This window comes from Lycorma delicatula, chromosome 9 (genome assembly GCF_047948215.1).
Source record: "Lycorma delicatula isolate Av1 chromosome 9, ASM4794821v1, whole genome shotgun sequence".
NCBI lineage: Eukaryota > Metazoa > Arthropoda > Insecta > Hemiptera > Fulgoridae > Lycorma > Lycorma delicatula.
The window spans coordinates 38,416,968-38,438,306 of record NC_134463.1 but is presented as its reverse complement, the minus strand read 5'-3'; the positions used below and the strand labels follow the sequence as shown (position 1 = coordinate 38,438,306).

At 26.1% G+C, this 21,339-nt stretch overlaps 1 protein-coding gene across 6 annotated transcripts in view; it reads right to left on the bottom strand.

Moving 5' to 3' along the window:
* LOC142330581 (uncharacterized) overlaps positions 1 to 21,339 on the bottom strand; it is a 325,414-nt gene that overhangs the window by 67,474 nt on the left and 236,601 nt on the right. For all 6 annotated transcript variants that reach the window (XM_075375964.1, XM_075375963.1, XM_075375967.1 and 3 more), the window contains one exon: positions 1,116 to 1,281. In XM_075375964.1, coding sequence (XP_075232079.1) covers positions 1,116 to 1,281 — 166 coding nt within the window. The remainder of the gene's footprint in view (positions 1 to 1,115; positions 1,282 to 21,339) is intronic.

The window sequence follows — 21,339 nt, the reverse complement described above, 5'->3', positions numbered from 1 at the left end:
GATTTTTTTTAAAAATCAAATCTAAGAATTTAATGTTAATTTTTAAGAATTAAACTTTTTTAATGAAAATTCATTTAACTTTTTAACGTTTAATTAATTAAATTAGTTTAAATTTAGTAGTAATTAAAAACAAAATTAAGGATATTGTGATTTTAATTAACTTAAAAGAAATTTTTTAAATTAGTTTATTAATGTTAATTTTATATTTTTCAGTTATCTTAGTTATATGTTACTGTATATTGTAAAAACATTCTTTTTTGTATATGTATTATGGAATAAAGAATTATTATTATTATTATTATTTATAAACAATATATAGTAAGATCAAAGTTGTTGAAACATTAAAAATACTTAAAGAGAATTATCACAACACAATAATAAAACCTAAATGTCTGTATTCAGAAAAAAATGATGGTAGCAAATAAATCAATACTGGAAAAAGTACTTAAAAAGGAAGGGAAAATAAATATTAAGCCCATAGTATAAAAATAATAAAAATATACTAAGATCAAATGAAGGAAGAGAAATACCTAAAATTTGAAAAAATTACAGACTCAATAAAAAGAAAGTGATAATGCTTCTTTGGACATTTAAAAAGAATAGGCGTTTGAAAACAGACTACCCAAAAAAATATTTAACTAATTCCTAAGACTTAAGATCAAATCTCACTGGTTTGAAAAAACAGAAGAATTATAAGAATAAGAGGACATTAGTAGAGAAAATTTAGAAACAAAATATAAAATCTAGAGTTTCCGGGGAAAACCAAAAGTAAAACAGAACAAAAACAAATTCAAAATGAAAATATTGGCAAAACATCAAAGTAAAAAAACAAAAATAAAGTGAAGCTATTTTAAAATGGTCCATAGAAGACCCAAGTAAGAAAAAATAAATTAATTTATAAGCTTCAATAGTGAGAATATTATTATTATCAGCACTCCGCCAAACTCTAGCTGTAATTTGGTGTACGCCTATAGTTACTGGAGATAGTATAATTAAAAATTATATCACATCTAGATATTCTAGTATATGATCACGGAATTCTAAGACAAAAATCAATATTCTAAAGAATATACTACATTTTCTAAAGAATTAAGAACTTATTACAATAAACTCACCCATAATCGATACACCACTGATAATCTGAGTTGTCTTGTATAAAATCAACAGATGATGTATTGCTTGCAGTTGAATCAAGTGTATTTGAATTACAGTCTGATTCTGGACTGTGTGCTAAAACCAGTTTGTCATCAGTCATTCCCCTCACTTGGCCTGGTACCAGACCTGAAAAAAAGTAAAAATAACATTAAATAACAATAATTAATAAAACACAAATAACAAGCAAATACGGAAATACTTACAAAATCCAACACATAATTATGATGATCTGAAATTTAAATTACACAAAATCAGATTCACTCGTACCTAGCAAGTAAATGAACAAGCACAGATATGAGCTACAACAAATCTGAATTGATCAAAAACAAAAAAAAAAAAACTCAAGGTAGCTATAACATATATGATAAATGAATATATAGTAATAGTGAAACACTACAATGGTGCACCCAGTTTAATTGCATTTTGTTTAAATAAAAATGTTTATTCTTGCTTTTTTTTAATACCTGAATAAAATGGTTCTAAAAAATTGTCAAACAAAACTAACCACCTAACCAATAAAAAAAGGTTATAAAAATTATTTTACCAAAATCTATATTATCTTTATAGAACAAGAATCATTTTCAAACCAAATAACTTTTTTTTTTGATAAATTTTGCTATAAAATTGGGTAGCCATCTAGCAAAAAAATAAATAAAAAAAGAATCTCATGGAAAATCTTTCCACCCACAAAAATCAAAGAAACCTCTTTCTTTTTGAGCAAAAAAAAAACTGCAAAATGATGTAAAATAAAATAATCTGCACATAACAGTAAAGGTACAGTGTAACTGTTTTTCCACTTTTTTCACAAAATTTGATGTAACTAATAATTAAAATAATTCTTTATAATAAATTCAGCTGTGGAACTTATACAAAACTATTACTTTTAATGACAAACTGAACAGAATCTATTTTAATATTTTTTTTTTTGTCTTCAGTCATTTGATTGGTTGATGCAGCTCTCCAAGATTCCCTATCTAGTGCCAGTCATTTCATTTCGGTATACACCTACATCTCTAACTATTTGTTTTACACATTCCAAATGCTACCTGCCTGCACAATTTTTCCCGTTAACCTGTCCCTCTAATATCAAAGCATCTATTCCAGGATGCCTTAAGATAACATTTTTTTTATTAAAATTTGTCATTTACTTGGACTCTTTAACAGGCACTGCTGTACCTGGGACATCAACAAATATTACTGTTGATGTTTTTTTTAGGTTAAGAATACAGAATTACAGTACAAAAATCTATTAGATTTAAATATTATTATTTTTACTGTTGATGGATTTATGATTTTCTTCCATAAGATGGTAGTTAAAAAGCAAAATTAGTCCTAAATTCCAACCTTTAACATAATTATCTTTAACATAAAAAAAGCAAAGCACATTATAAAATGTTAACTGAATTTTGTTAAACAAATAACTTTTATGTATTTATTGTATTATGAAATTCCATACTGTTTGTCTGATGTCTAACACTGTGCAATCAGAGAAATGTAGTAATATATTACAGGGAAAACACATTTGTGAGTCATTTTCTGGAAATATTTGAATATGTACTATGGTAGTGTGGTTATTAGTTTTTGCCTTTTTGCTTGAGTGATTTTTTTGTTGTAACTTTTGTTTTTGTTCATTTTACTGTTATATAAAATTACATGGGCTATTTATTTTAGTGCAAATTCTTTTGTGCAATCTTCAAGTGACACAAGTGCATTGAGTAGTCAGTCTTAGTATCATGATTCTAAATGGTGAGTTTATGTGAGGTAAATTGGGTAGTGGTGTTGTTTGTGTTTGCCTTCTGCATATTTTTAAATAGTGCTTTTGAAAATGGTAGGTAAAAAAATGTACTTGTTTAGAGTTTGTATTGAAAAAATAACAGAAGAATCTTTATGATTAATGTCAGGACCCATACTAATTTGACCATACATTTAATCAGCATTTACTTCATTTTAGAATGCACTTATTTAAATTTTTCTACTCTACACACCCCTACATAAAAAGATTAAATCTGTTCTTACTCTTAACAGCAAATATGAGCTATTGTGCACTGACATCAGTCAATCATAAAGCTTTTGGAGAGCCTCAATAAGTCTCTAAACATCAGATTTCAGAGCAGAGGCAAACTGAGCCATGTAGAATTATCCAGTGATGGACTTTTAAAACGTTAGATGTAATGCTATAAATAAAACAGTATCATTTGACAAATAGTCCCTGATACAACTAGGAAGAGGTAGGTAATCAGAGAAAGAAATATCTGATAACTGAATTTCCCCTTAAAGAAGAAAATGCAGTGTTGATGTCAATAAAAAAAAAAAAACCAGATTATGTGCTGTTTACCGACTCACACAAGGTTGCAAAAACAAAGGATTTAATGCCAACCCCCTTGATTTCAAGGCAAGATATACTTGCCTTGGATTGTGACCAATATCCTTATTGAAGTACCTTTTTGCAATCAGGTGGGGGCTTATAAGCCTGTAACTACTAATCTTTCCTGAATGCCTCAAGAGCAGATTTTCAGCAAGTGAGAAAACAGGCCTACCTGAGCCACTATTGTAACAGTCTTGCTAAGTAGCTCCTTGAGAAACAGCTATAGCATAAGTACTTTATCGGGTGAAAGCTTGTCAATCTCATGTCCTCAATGTGCATATAGGGATTTAATGATCTGTTATATCATATAAGAAGGTAACACCTACTAACAGATCATATTTCCAAGTATTTACCCTATCACCCTGCATTAGAGAGTTAATAAGACTGATCTGATTCTAAGTCAATATGTTATCTATGGGAGAAGCCATAGTTCTTTCAAGTAATCTTGAAGAATCCTCTCAGCTCTAGTAGTTCAGAAGTGTTCAAGTGACTGATTTTACTACTTCTTTAGTTAAAGAACAATGGTAATATCACATAGAATTTAAAAAAAAAATACAGTTGTTTTTCTGAATTAGTCTTGTGAAAATGTGCTTCCATGCATACTAACTCCATGTATTTACAAAATATTTTTTTTAAATAAATCAATTTTTCAAATTTCAGACCATCCTGCTTAAAAGTCTATACAATTTACATTACATTTTATGCTGTACAGACAACTCTTTAAAGTTTCAAACCTCACAAGGGTTTATGTACTCAGCATAAGATTTTATTCTAATTTTATACGAAAAATATAAAGAAATTCAAATTATTTTTTACAAAATTAATCAATAAATATAACAAAAGATATTTAAGAATCGTTTTAATAAATTTGTAACAAAAAAACCATAACAAACTGAAAATTCAATTTAAAAACTATAAAAAATGTCAGTGCAATGCAGCAAAGTTACTAGTATTTGTTACTTGAAATGGTTCATGTTTTTCCAAGTTTTACTGAGAATACTAAATTCACTACTTTGTATGTATGATATTTATATTTTTGTAAATACAACTGGTAAAGTTTCACGATTGTTTCTAAACTAAGAACAAAGATAACAACAACAAACCAAATTAAACATAATTATAGCATTTTTAGATAAACAAGTCTACTTAATGACTACATCCAAGTGAGAATTTTTATCAATATGTAATCAAATAAACAAATTTGCTGTTTGTTATACATTTAACAACTATTCTCGGCTATCTAATGAAAAAAAATTATATTAGTACAGAACTTAATGGCACAGAAACATACATTATCATCCAGACTATCATTAAACACTTATTTTTAATAATTTGCATTTATTATCAATTTCTTAGGAATTGCAGAAAATATTATCAGTACTCTGATAATATTAACTTCAAAACTTAACTTGAATGCAATTTTTCTAATCAGGTTGAATGTGTAATGTTTTTTTGTGTAATATTTCAAATAAATAGTTCAACCTTATGAATTTAATGTAAGAATAAAAAAACTGTCGTTTTATTTACACAAAAGATTCTAATAAAAATAAATAAATTATTCGAACTGCTGGTGATATTTTTAATAATATAAATCTACCCCCCCAATCAATTAATTAAAATTTAAAAAAAGTTGTAATTAAAAAAAATAATGAGTAATAACGTATGCGTAGAGTCGGGAGAACATAAATTTACATTTCAAGGAATAGATTAATTATGGTAATAACTGAAGCATACAATAACTATTTTTAAATGATGAAAACACTGAATTAAATTTACATTTAATTACACTTTAAAGCGTTATCACATATCATGCAAGTTATCAAAAAAGTGACCGTTAGGTAACTAACCTATAAAGAAAATCACACCATTCTCTAATATCAATAACAGAGTATTTGCAACTGGAAAATAGGATACTTAATTCGAAAATAATCGTTGTATAAAAATTACACTTAACAGGAACATTAGAATAAACTATTTACGAATTAACAACAAATTATTAACACGCCTAAATACAATATGTACTAAAACTCTCACTACTTGTCAGTCTCATTAGTAACACCACAGGTTAGCCAAAACTAAATTTAAAAAAATCTCTAGCTACGACGAGTGGTAAGCCTTCGTAGGCAAATGATCTTTACGTGATTTTTATTCTATCTTCATTCATATTCTTAAATTGACAGAAATTAATGTTAATTTTCGTGATAGCATATATTTATTTAATCTTCATATGACTTAAAGGAGATAGCAAATGGTTATCGGATAAATAAAGAAAAAACTCAAAAGCCGTTTACAGAAAGCACAAATTTTTTCCTTAGAGTGAATTTGTATTGGTAAAGAAACGTCATTAACAGTTGAAAAGTTTATAAAAATAATAAATATAAATTTTAAAACATTAAGTACAAAAAACAACTAAGTGGTGCATACTAAACAAATAAATATTAAACTAACTTCTGCTTTGCGACTGGACTGCTCATAGCGAGATTTATTTTAGTTTTATTTTATAAATAGAAAAAAAATTTGTTCTAAAATTGATTTATATGTTATTTTTGTGTTTCAAAAAATTTTTTTACGTTTTACTTCTGAATTTATGTCAGTTTTTACTTATAAAACAAAATACAAAACAAATTTAAACTTATAAAATATATAAAAGTGTAAGACATTTAGAAAACATAAGAAACCATCAAGTTTGCCCCTTATATCGTGACTTAAAAATTTCAGGATTACCTCATTTCATCAGGGGAACTGAAATCTGGGTGAATTTTCACTAATCATAACTCAATAACAGACCGTCTTCGGACATATGTTTGTATGAACTTTTTTCCTTATTTCAAGCTCTGGAATCAGTTACTAAATTACTTCCCATTCCTCCTGAGCTCGGATATATACACAAGTAAATACCAAATGACTTTCATAATAAGTTGAGATTAATTTAAAAAAAAAATATGTGTTAAGTTACAAATAAATGATGACTAACTTAGACTTGCAACAAAAATAATAACAGTTTTTTTATTTTCTAAATTTTAAGTGGTATCAATTGCTTTAGTCATTAGGTATTACTAATCAGTATCAAAAACTTTGACTGTAAGTTGTAAGGAATAATATATAGATTTATCTAAAACTCATTAATGATAGCTAGAAATAATCACAATAACAAAATAACAGGAAATATCATAATCAAAATAACAGGAATTTTCCTAAAAACCATAAATTATTTATTTGATGTACCAGTACGTATATAACAGACACATATATATATACATATATAATAATAGTACATATATGAATAGATTAAACTATCTGATATGGCAATAAAGAAAATAAAAAGTAACGAAAACTAAGATGAAATATAAAATACAGATGAGTTTTAAAAATAAGAAAGTTGTGAAATTATAAAATTGCATTTTTTATGGCAGCTGAACAAGAATTGCTGCAATGCTGCAGTTAATTTGGCAACCTTTCTTGTTTCTCTTTTAGAATTTACGCTGTTATTATTAAAGATTTTTTTTACTTAAAAATTAAAATAATCCTTCATTTGAACAATTTTTTGAAATTCATTCATAGTTATACTGTTGGTCATTTTACTCTGACGAACAGTATACCACAATTTTACTTTGTTCACTTTATTATGAAAATATCTGGTTAGCACCATCATCATTATGATATATTAATGTATTAAGTGACAAGAAATTAAGGTCAATGTGATAATGACTTACATCCAGATATTTTATCATTCCAGCAATTACTTGGACAAAAACAATATTTTCATAAATTTAAACATACATAGTTTCAATTTTTTTTCACTAATTTTTCAATTCTTCCATAAATATAATATATAAAAATACTTAATTGTCTACCTATAATGCATAAAATAAGTCATATATTAATTTTAGGCATGTGTATCATGCATTTTTTCACTACAGAAGGAGGAATTTATTGTTTTAAGAGTAACATTATTATTACAAATTTTTTTTTTTGTCTTCTGTCATTTGACTGGTTTGATGCAGCTCTCCAAGATTCCCTACTTAATTACAAATATGCGTTTATTTAAACTGATATTTTTATAAGTAATATAATCTAGACATAAAAATTAACCAAAAATATAATCATAAATAATTAATAAGAAAAATAAATTCATAAATATATTTAATAAATTAACATTTAACAGTAATGTAAATAATAAATATTTGCATATTAAAATGTGATAATAATTATAATATCTTACCACTTGGGTGACGAAATCGTACTGGAATTATGAGACGCATGTCTTAAGTAAAATTTATTTTCATTTCACCATTAAAAAAAATTATAAACATTAACACTTGTAGATTGATGTATTCATGATTATAAGTCACTGTATCACATTTAACTTACATTGTGAGAATATTATTTAACTGTAATATTTCTAAGTTCATTTAAATGTGGTAAGTTTTTTCTTTTTTAAATAATCACATTTTTTAAATGTTAAATTTTTTATTATCAATACTGAAGAATTATTTATTATCTTTCCACACCACATGTTAACATTTGTCAATATAAAATGCTGCAAAATTGGTGATAAAAATAAAAAATAAAACAAAAAGAATAATTAATTTTGATTTTTATGATTATAAATATATAATGTATTAATTAGAAAAAACAGAATGTTGAAAGTGAAATGATAATGTTTTCAACCAATAAGTCTAGCCATTAGTCTTCATTTGGCCATGAACTCAATAATTTTTTTAATTGCAGTGGATAAATTAACAAATAAAAGGGGAGAAGGTTCTATGTGTTGTTAGGTAATGATATTCTGGTCATAAAATTAGCAGTGGGAAATACTAAGCTGAGTTTGAACAAAAAGATCAGGTGTCTTTTTTATTTTATCTTTTTGATGAAATCAACAGATATAATCATTTTTACTAATAATGCAAGGAGACTGAATCCAGTGCTTTTTGATTACTGGTGATCTATGGGAAATGGTCTATTAAATTTTACTTTGGATTTTATTTTTATTTCTAAGCTCTCAATTTCTGTACCATTACTTTGTAACATATCTAGGAACAAATGGTTGCAAAAGAATGAGATGTATATTCTGCTATAAATAACTTATTGCTTTGATGAGAATGTTAAAGAATTATGATTAATTTTTTAACTAAATTCTTCACCAAGATTAATTTTGTTTTGCCAATTAGAAAAAAGAATGTGAAAGTACTTCACAATCACAGAAGGTATACTTTTGCATTCTGCTCAGCATTACTCTGGCTATCATCTTATAATAATAGTAATAATGTTAACAAAAACAGAAAAAAAATGAATAGATATTTTTAATATAATATAAACATTAACTGCAATAGAACCATAATATAACATTAACATGAATAAAAACCATTTTTTTGAGCAATTTAAATTTAAATGAATGTTTCTCAGGATATTTCATATTACACAAAGATTGTTTACTTTTAATGTTAAGTTCTATTAAATATACAATAAATTAATTATTAACATACTATTTCACATTTCTTTTAATTAAAACATTTGAAAAAATGATGAAAAAATCTATTATCTCTTAATTATAATTGAAAGTTATCTATGTTGAATTGCAGTATAGTTTTGAGTACAATAATAATAATAGATTTAAAAAAAATCTTATTAGAAAATATCATTTCCGTGCTGAGTACCGTTTATCTTTCTTAGCTTCATTCTTTTATTATATGCTGATGCATTTCGGGACCACAAAACTTATTGCATTGAGTACAATAAGTTTTGGCAATGGAGTGGTTCCAAAATGCATCAACATATAATAAAAGAATGAAGCTAACAAAGGTAAACAGTACTCAACATAGAAAATACAGTGATCTTAGCAGATTAAGTAATTATCATCTTTATAAGAAAATATCATATTATGCAACCAATTGAAATGAGTAGATAAATTTCTTTAAAAACATACCTCAGTGTACATAAATTGATATCAATAAAAATTGGAAATGCTGATATGAGTTGTTTTAAGCATACATTGTAAAGAAGTTCATGTAAAGGGTTGTGGCAAATAATAGAAAAAAGTAGAAGAAAGGGGTCTGCACCACTGACAACATATGAACATAGAATTAATCAGCTGTTTCAAGAAGAATATAAAATAAACAATGGTGTTACATTTACTGATATATATATATATATATATTACATCAAGATGTTTTTTGAAAAAAAAAAAAATTTATAACTTACATAATCATTAATAATAATCAACAATAAAATGATGGATAATTCAAACAACATCCCTTAAATCTATAAAAAACCAAACATTTTAATGAAATGTAATATAATTATCGAGAACAGAATGTAAAAAAGTAGTGAAATGCAATTACTGAATTAAAAAAAGGAAACAAGAAACACAAACATAAAATGTTTAATTGAATGAATGACAATTTTCAAATCCTGAATGCATATAATTTTTAGTTAACTTCATTTTTTTATAAACTGCTAAATTATTTTATTTCAAATTAACTTGAAGTGGTTTTATGTAAGTAGTCTTTATTGAAAAGAAAGTAGGTCTGAATTAGACAAATACATTTATTTGCTTGTGTATTTAAGTTCTCATATAAATAATAAATTTTATCTTTTTCTAGTTAACAGAATATTTAAATTAAAAAAAAAAAAAAAAAATGGAAATGTATAAAGTTGAAAAAAATGTGATGTTTTATTTCATAGTCATTGGCTAGTGGTTAACGGAATAAGTATCAGTTATATCAATATAAAATGCTTTTATATTACTAAATAAACAAATTTCCATACATATTTGACTGTTTTTTTAAAAATTAAATTATATTATTATTAATTAAATAATTTATGTATAATTCCATGGTTAGTATAATGTATATAATTAAACACCCATATCAACTACCAAAAAACCCCAAATTTAAATAAAATTTGGAGATTCAATATTTAATTACTAATATGTTAATAAATTAATTTCACATCACTAAATAAATAAATGACTTATTCATATTGTTTCGGCTAAATAAGCTTAAAACAGGTTAAGCAAATTAAATTGCCATCCTGTCATTATTGTTTAATTACCACAGCATTGATTGATTGTCGGTTATATAGGGTTGATTGTTTTCTCTTAAAGTTCAAAATTAAAGATCAGATTTTCTGCTTTAAGGTTATTAATGCTTTATAATAATTATTAATTACTATTAAATAAAAGAATTAATATCTTTTTTCTTTTAAGTGACAAACTCTCTTTTTTCCTGTTTAGATAATTCTTCAGAGGATGAGTGAGGATGATATGCATGAGTGTAAATGAAGTGTAGTTTGTACATTCTCAGTTCGACCATTCCTGAGATGTGTGGTTAATTGAAACCCAACCACCAAAGAACACCGGTATCCACGATCTAGTATTCAAATCCATGTAAAAATAACTGGCTTTACTAGGACTTGAACGCTGTAATTCTCGACTTTCCAAATCACCTGATTTGGGAAGATGCGTTAACCACTAGACCAACCCGATGGGTGTCTTAAGTGACAAACTGAACCTGATGTAAAAAAAAAAAAATATGGCGATATGCTGTTTACACTATTTCCAGTTCATTTAAAAAACACTGGTGTTCCTGATACATTAAAACTACATGCAATAACTTAAACTTCAATCATAGTATTAAACAACAGTACTAATTTCACTCAAAATAGCTGAAATGATGATTAAAAATATTTGTATATCAATAGGTTTATTTAAATTTAATCCATCAATAAAAAATTAATTATTCTATATACTTTCCATTAATTAATTCTATAAATTAATTATTCTATAAATTTTACCAGTGGCTGTCATGGAAAGTGAAACTGTAAATTCGAATTGATAAAATAAATAAATTAAAATTATAAAAATATTAACAGCCTGTGTTTTAATTAATTTTGTTTAGCTTATTCTTTTCATGAAAATATTAAGCACATGAAGTCTTAAGGGAGTAAATTAACTATAGGAAATGATTATTGAGCCAAGGTTATAGAGTGAATTGGTAAAAAAAATCAATTGATTATTGATGATCTATATAATTAAGTAATTTTTTAACTCTAAAACAATTCTACAAAAAAAAGCACTTGAAATACATTTATAAATTACTAATACAGGTTATGATACATTCATAATTGTACACCATACCAAACAATAGTTCCATTGAAATGGCACACAATGCTTTTCTGAGAAAAGTGTTTTACAGATTCTATAGGGTATAAAAGTATTCTTTCAATACAATCATTTTTTTTTTAAAAGTAAAATGTACAAAATCCTTCAAGTAACATTAAAATAAAATCTACTTTCAGTAGAACAATTTGAATAACCTTTTGAGAATTTTAAGACTTGCAATTTAAAAACGTATTTGATTTCTATGAAAAGAGAATACTTCTTGAAAAATAATAAGAACTGAATCAGTTTTCTTTCTTGTTGTCACAATAATCAAATTACACGAACTAATAATCATGTACATCAGTCATTGGTTTTTGTATATGATCAGATCTGAATGTAAAGGGAGAATTTAAGCATATTACTTATTTTTTACAGAATAGTTTAATCTAGATGAACATTTTATAATTCTCTACATATAACACAATTTTGAAAGATGGGAAAAAGGGTTTCCTTAAAAAAGTCTGGAAGGTGTATGTATATTTTCATTTCATCATGAATAGAGATAGTCTAAACCCTTGAGATATTTTAGAAAAGATAGATGCTCACTGGCTAAAGGAGACCTTCAAGCACTCCTTTAGGTGGGACTTTTTGTCTCATACGGCCTCTTTTTTGAGGATAACTTGTTATTTTTCATAATTCATTCCCTTTCCTTTAAATGTAATCCTTCAAAAATGTTGGTTTTCGAAGAGTTTTGGCGGAATACTCAATGATTCTATAGTAAAGAGATGAAGATATTAGAAATACTGTGACCTTGATATTTACGTAATTTGCTAGGAATGGCTTTACTTATTGTGTCTACACTCAAAACCCAATCTGGATCTGAGCTTTTATATAGAAGTTAGGCTAGTAAATCTCTCCTAATGCATTCTACAACATTCATACATTTAAACAAATAATATGTAAAGATAAAAATTGTATTATTTTTTACTATTATTCATGAATCTTCATAAAATCTTTGTAAGTGTTTACTCTTACCTTTTATATTAATAATTTACTACTAATAATGCTTTTTCACTTTATTCAAATCTGTGGATTATAACACAAAAAAATATGTTATTAAAATTAAATTCATTAAGGGGTAATAATTTATAGTAACTAAAATTTTAGGATTCAAGAAATGACAAGAAGGCTTTTATTATGCTTCCAATGTTATTTTTAATAAATTATTGAACCATTTAAAAAGTCTTCCAACCAATTTATTAAAAATATAATTTAAAAAAATGTTCTTTTGTAAAAAAAAATATTATTACTCTGTCAAAGAATTTTTACATAATTCTAATTAGATTAAAAAAAGTACCTGCACTTTCTACATCTCTGGTTAACATGTACATAAACATGTGATTGAATAACTTTCATTAATGTCTTCTGAATTGCAATTTATTTTTTAAATTGTAGTATCTTCAGTACAGATTATATTTATCTTTATCATATTTTGATATTTATATCTAAGTTAAATAAATTAATACTATTTAATGTGTTTATATTTTTAATAATTGATGTGTTCTTTAATTACATCTATTTTTTTATTATAATTGTGTGTTTTGGTGAAGCTTTTACCATGGTCTCCCTTGATTTATTCAGGTAACTGCTTTTATTTATCTAAGGTGCATCATATCGATCTATTCCTAATGTGATTTATATAATCTATTACTATACACTGACCAGAGTAAAAGATTTATTTCAACAAAAGATTTATTCTCAATTTATGGTAGATGAATTTTGTGGTAAGTGATAAATGCCAAACTGACTAGAAATTGAAAACTAGAATTTTTTTTTAATGGTAGGGGTCGTAGAATATTTCTACTTCTTGATACATTTTATTATTTCGGTTTTTTTTGTATTTATCTTCATTTCCTAAGATGGTGGGAGTCAAAACTAAAATATATTAATTTTTAAAAAGAAAGATTGCAAAATGTACTCAAGAGTAGATCTATGTATATTGGTGTGCATTAATTATACAATTAAAAATGCTGCTAACATCATCAGAAGTAAAACGTTTTACACTACCTATGCAAAAGCAAAAATAGAACATTAGTAAATAAGATTGTACTTCAGTAATAATAATCAACCTATTACTTTACTATAATAAACAGTGCGTCTGTTTACAAGATGCAACAAGTTTAATTGGAGTGATGCCCAGTTAAATTTTGAAACTGATGAAATAAAAACAAGTTATTTAAAATGAAGTAAACCAACATAACATAGTTTTTTTATGTGGTAAAAAGAGAAAGAATCATAATGGAAAAGTTGGGGTACAAGGTACCATTGTTTCAAAAAATTTATAAAATACAATGCCTCAGGATGAATATTTACACAAGAAGAGCATACACACGTTGAGTAGTGAAAAGGAAACGTGATAAGAAGCGTGGGTGAAAAGAGAAATGAGAAGACAATGGCGGATGCAGTTTCCATAGTAACAAAATATCGATTTAACCAGAACGAAATATCTAGCCACAAAATAATGAGTACAATCACCCGGAAATCGATACTATCGAATTGTTTGTCACTTTCATTCGGTAATATCAATAATTAAGTAATCTTGATACGGAATTTTTATAGCTTTTTATAGACCAAAATGAAAAATAATTCATAAAAAAGATAAGTTTCTTTAGTCATATAAGTATACATATCGGTATATTGGTCGTAAAAGAACATAAATAAAACGAGTAAAAATATTTACTATCAAACCTAACACGACAAACGTTTTAGTAAAATAAATAAATCTGAAACCGTTTCGGATTTCGAAAAGACTAAAGTAAGTTTTATGGTGACTAGATTTATATACATTTTTTCTTAAATAAAAACAGATAGATAACTAACGTTTCATGACTATTTTAAAGGGAATTTTAGAACTGTTATTTTGAATATTAAAAAATTATTTCATATAAAGATAAATTTTTAACAAACATAATTAACAGATTATTAGGACGCTGTAAAATAAATTTTAAAATAAAGTTTTAGTTTTATATTTATAATTAAAAATTAATGTATTATTTTAATAAAATTCTATTTTTTATGATTGTTTATTATAACTCGAAATCTTGTTTTTACAATCAAAATATTTGCGAAACTATTTTTCAACAATGTACAAATATTTTTGACATCGGGAAAATATATTGGTTAATTCCTTATTAAAGAACTCTTCTACCTGTTTTTTAAACCAGTCGACGACAGTCTAGTGAATATAATCATCGGTGTATATGCACCTTCCGCTCAAAAATTTCTTTAGTGTCAGTAAAAGATGAAAGTAAGATGCCGGACTGTACGAAGGGTGGTCCAATACTACATATCGAAACTTTTTCAACTGCTCTGCGTGTTTCGATCAACATGAAGACGTGACTTATTATAGACAGACACCCTCTTTATGACCACGCTATGCCTATTGGCTATGCATAACGCGCCGTAAATTTCTAAGGTTTCGCTGTATGTTTCTGGGCTAATAATTATCATCAGAAGAATGCCTTTTCTATCTCAAAAAAGTCAATGATGAAAGATGGGTTGCAGATATCACTTCATCGTTTATGTTTGTTTTATCTTCGTTGAAAAACCATCATAATTTTCCCACATTTGTCTCATTCATCATTCTATATTTTCTCCATATCCTTTTGAAGAATGTTTTTTACATTTAAGAAGCGAAATCGATGGCGAAAGATGGGCTTCAGATATCGCTTCATCGTTTTTACTTGCATATAATATATGCATGTAATATTTACTTTAAAGATTATTCTCATATTTTTTAATGCATTGCCTTTGCTAAAAAAACAAAAAAAAAACAATTGCATATATAAAACCAGATAATAGAACTAACAAACTGTAATGCTTCAGCCTCTGAGAAAAGAAATTTTTGTTTCAGTTAAATAACAATTCAATTTACAAGTTCTTTTAATAAATTTGTTTAAAATTAAGCTAAAAGATTTCCTTTTAAGGAAACAATATTACCCTGTTGATAAGTTAATAAGTTTTTATTATCCTCTGATTTTGTTTAATTATCTTCTCACATACATCACATAAACTTTAACCATTTCTATTATCTTATTTATTAATTTTGTACTTTGTAATTTGCTCTCATCAAGATTTTACCCACTCCGGCAGTTTTTGTTTGAACCACTCCGGCATTGAAACAGATTTTTTATTAGTCGTGGAATAGCTCAACTATCAATCCTGATATGAACCGTGTATGAGTAATTATTATCTTATTTGAATAAAGCGTTAATTAATTTTATTTATAACATTTCAGTATGCAGTGTGTTTTCCTGCCAATTCACACGATCTTAAGGATAATTACCGGTTTAATCTAAAATTTTTTTCGTATCATTTTCTTTCACTTTCAAGGGGCAAGATTATTCTTATATAAATATTAAATTTTCTTCTGTAAATAAAGAAAACGTAACGACGTAATTTTTATTTTTTTAACAACGCAACAAAACCTCTAGTTTTAGTTTATTTTAAGAAAAAAAAATGGTTGATTAAAAAACAGTGGTTTAATCACATAGATAAGAAGTATGATAAGTTGTAACACGTGCTTGTATACAATTCTTCTATTGCGAGTTAGTATGAACTTTCTTTCTTTAGGCCAATTAAAGGTTATTCACAAATAACGCGCTTAAAAATAGAGAAGGGATCAAAAGATCTAGTGAAACAATTATAATGACGAATATTACGTAATCTTTTTGTTATTTTAATCAGTTTTACGTGTCTCTTTTTTAATAAAAAATATTTATATAAACTTATAATCGGTAAAAAAAATTGTGGACAGTTCTGTAATATACGAATATCAGATTCTATCTTTGGTGAAGAAATAAATAAAAATTAACAAACAATTGATACACTATTTAAAATACAACAAAATTGTAACAAGAAAAATATATCTCGTATTAAAATAAGTCTTATGGTGATATTTATCTTTAACCTTTTGTGATTCGTAAAAATTTTGTAAAAAGTTTTTTTTACTGATCTGTAACTTATAATTTTTTTAAGGCAAAAAATCAGATAAGTTGCTTATTATTATCATCTGAAAAAGACCAGAAGTAGAATACCACATTATTTAAAACTATAACATTTGAGGAATGAATACCTCTAAAATGAAAGCATAAAACCTACGAGGTAGAGCAGCCCAAAGTTTTCTAAGTGCTATAAGATCATTGACGGATAATTACTGATACGATTATGTGATTGGTTTTTAGAGTAGAGTAGGGAAGGGAATATGATATACGGTTCTTGGTAATTGGTAATGACAAGTGATTGATAAAAATATTTTAAAAGATACTAATCAATTAACGATTAGCTTGATGAAAATATGGTGGGGAGAGATCAGTGGCGCAATACAATAAGTTTGCATACGCCGATAAAATATTTTACACTACAAGTGCGGTAGTATTAATATTAGGATATACGAGTATATTATTATTATTCCAAGCTAATATATATATATTTTTTTAAATTTTTATTTTTATTTTTTACTAATATTTTAACATTCATATTATCATATACTGTTTTACTGTAGATAACACTATATCAGAGCTACAGCTCCAGAAGGAAAAGTATTGCAATCGATCCAATTTGGGTAAATGTGTTTACACTGGATCTTTACGTTTTCACACCTAAGAAACCCCAAAAAACCGGATATTAATGTTGGTATGTACGTGTGTTCGGTGTTGGCCTTCACCTTTTTACTTCTTGTTGGATCACCTTATATCTCCAGAACTGCTGGACCGATTTTGACTAAAGTTGGTCAGATTACTTCTATATATGAGCAATGATGCCATTAAATTTTCAACTTAAAAGGTCAAGGGGGTTAGGCTGTAGAACAAGGTTACCCTCAGTATCTCGAGATTTCGCCTAATTAAGTAAGGTCATCTTTTTCTTAGGCACATTTGTTTACAAAGAAAAAATAATAAGATTTGCAAAAAAAGTTTTTGAAAAATCGCGGTCCCACCCGAAAAAATGTTATTGTAGTCGTCTGCTATATTGTAACGTCACCTAATAATATTTAAAATGTAAAAAAGTATCTCAGTCTGGCTGGGTCTTGAACACGATCGCCTCGATGACTGATTTGGTGCGTTAAGCCTCGTGACTACACCAGTCTAACGAACGTACAAGCAAAATTTGTTCTATTACATTACATTAGTTCAGTTAGTGTCGACCGTCGCCGCTAGTACCGCCACACCCGTGCGAATTAAATACGCTATGAGCGCGCGCTTTAGTTAGAATCATTGAATTAAATTGGAAAAATATTATGTTTAAATAAAATTACAACTATTTTAAATTAAGTTTTGCGTGTATGTGTCTGGAAGCCGTGCATCAGAAATAACGGGAAAGTCCTACACAACTGGGTTGTCAACTTTTTTAAATCTGAACACTTTTTCATACATAAAAGTTATTTTAAACTATTAGAACTAAAAATGTAGGCTGTGCTAATTTTAGCTTTAGGAAAATACAACAAACATTACGTAAAAAGTAATTTATAACACAAAATGTATTTAAAAATAATATATATATAAACCAAATTACAAATTTTTTTAAATTTAGAACAAAGAAGTAACAGAAACAAATTAAGTAATAAAATAAAAATAATTAAATTATTTTCTAATGATATAATATTAGAAAAGTCCTTGGAGAAATGATGTATTAAGAGGCGTGGGGTGCAACTTTTAGAAGAGGCGGTATTAGTCGACAATCAACTCCTACTTTGACATGATATAGCCGATTGTTCTTTTCCTGTTTCTCTAACTAATCAACACAACATTACATAAAAATAAAATATAAAAATATTTTTAGTAAACAATAATATTTTATATGCAGATATTTAATAGTTACAACCACGCATACTTGTAACAATAAACGATTCAGACAAACAAATTTTGAGAAGTAAGCCCCAGTATTAAATATTCATACTCAATAATTTTAGAATACGACAAATATTAGCAAATTATATATATATATATTTGCAATAAAGTAACATAATAAATTACGATTCAGTACAGACATGAATATTTTAATAAGAGTTAATGCTTTGTTTTTAAATATACTTTTATACAGTTTTATTTTCAGACGACGTTACTACTATCATTTGTTACGTTGGCATAAAAAAAGGCATAAAAATCCCATCAAATCCCTTTTTAATCTAAACTAAGGTAAAAATTTGGTAAAAAATATGGGTTAACAAAAAAAAAAAAATGCAAAAATAATTAATTTTTCTTTGGTTATTTTTTTAATTATGGAACTACTAGAAAATATAAAAGATTTCTTTTCATATAAACAACTTTTATGAGAAAAATATTTGCGTGCAATTTCTATAGAATTTTCATTAAAATTATAACAAAAGTTTTACGAGTATACAATTTTTCTTCTCTGGTGTTGAATAAAATTCATTTCTACCAGAAATATTTCTTAATTATAAAAAATGTAGTTCTGTTACGATTATAAAATTTCGCATAGAAAAGGAGGAATTATATTTTAATGTATGAGAAAACGTAAAAAAATTAAAATTATTTTTTATAAATTTTCTTTTTTTAACAATTTTTTTTATATTTTGCTAATTATAATAATCATGCTATACCTTTACAATGAATTTGAATAATAAAATTCGTAACCTACGGGTTTGGTCTAGCGGTAAAAACTCGTCATCGTAAATTAGCTGATTTCGAAATCGAGGGTTCTTAGATTCAAATCCTAGTAAAGGTAGTTGTAATTCGGATTTGATACTAGATCATAGATATCGGGGTTCTTTGGTTCGGGGTTCAATTAACCACACGTCTTAGGAATGGTCGGCCAGAGTCTGTTCAAAATACTACACGTATACCGGTACACTTACAGTTACATTCCAGTCGCTAATGACTATAATTGTTGATTCGAACATAAATAAAAATATATTTAAAAAAAAATTGATAGAGGTTGTAAAATTTTTCATTAGGAAATTGAAGAAAAACTAAACTTTTTGACTTTTTATTTATCCTGACTGGAATTCACAAGTGAATGGGACATTAGTTCTCGACAGTTTGAGGCGATGGCACCCCCTGGAGCTGTGTAAATACGTAGTTGAGGGTCCGGTTCCAGGGAGGAGATAAAAAAAATGTGAACTCAAAAAAAAAAGTTTCACTACTATATAAATCATAAATAAAAAAAAGATAAATAAATAACTTATAACTTCATTTATCAAGTTTAATGACGTTATCTATATCGATCATTGTCTATGTCAACATGAACTTCTTCAGACAGTTATTATTTGATTAACTAAATTTGATGTCATTGTCTATAAAAGATCAATTTGTATTATTATCGTAATATACGTAAAAAAATTAATTTGATAAAAAAATTAAAGAAATGGCAACAGTTTACATAAAAAAAAAAATTTTTGATGGTTTGAGGAATCTTGAATTTTGATATCAATGTCAATATTTTACGATAATAATAAAAACTGTTCTTTTATAGACAATGACATTAAAATAAATAAAAAAAAAACTTTCTGAAGAAGTATATATAAACAACGACATTAAATTTAGCAAAAGAAGTTTTAGGTTATTTATTTATACATTTTTATAATTTATGATATATATAGTAATGAAATTGGTGGGGTTTGAATTGTGGTAAATATTCAGGGGGTAACAAGAAAGTTATGATTTCAAAACGATTGGTTCTGTAGTTTTCCGCGGTTATCGGGAATAAACAAAAAAGTTGTTGTTTCTTTATATAGTAGTAAGATAAAATAAAATTAAAAAAAAAAAAAGAAAATTTCAATTACGAAATAAAGTTGTATGAGTTAATAAAAAAAATATTTTGGGAAATAAAATATGAATTCCTCTTTTGTGTCGTTAATTGTGAAGCGAATTATTAATATTTTTTATTTATTGGCAAGTGTAAGATGATTTTTTATTCACATTTTAATTTAAAAAAAAATATTTTAAAGATTTTAAACAATCAAGCAAACTTTCACTTAAAATTACATTGTTAAAATGTTATAACAAAAAAAGCGTTTTTTTACAGTAATTAACACACGTTTTAAATGAAAAAAAAACACACATACAAAGACAAAAATAAATAGATCATGCATTGTTAATAAAAACCGAATACTAGTATAAATCATTTGAATAAACATATGAGAAAATTTCGAAAGAATAAAAGGTAGCAAATTTCAATGTTTAGTTAATGATTTATGTTGTATTTGTATTGTATTGTAATACAAATACATACTGGGAATAAAATAAAGATTATTAGTATATTGTTAACCTACCTAAGTAGATTACACTTTAGTATTTTAATTTATTTAATACTTTGCATAATAGTCACAAAAAACAAAATTAAAGAAATTTCATAGCTGAATTTCTTAAAAACGGTTCCAAAAAGCTTACTAAAATTTAAATGATTTTTTTTTTTTTGTTATCGAATATTTTTATAATCTGGGACAATTTTCTGAAAAAAAGTTTTTGACAAATAGCAACATAAAATATACGCATAATAAAATACATTTTTATACAGTGTTTTTGTTTGCAATCGTACCTCCAAAGGATTACGCATACATAGTCCTGACTTCTTTTCCAAACTTTTTTAATTAATTTTGCTCTCCTTTCTTCGATTTATCCATAAAACTGTAGACAACTGTAATTAACGAAAAACTGATATCTTTCCCTGGTGACAAATAAAATGTACTTTCTGTTCTTTC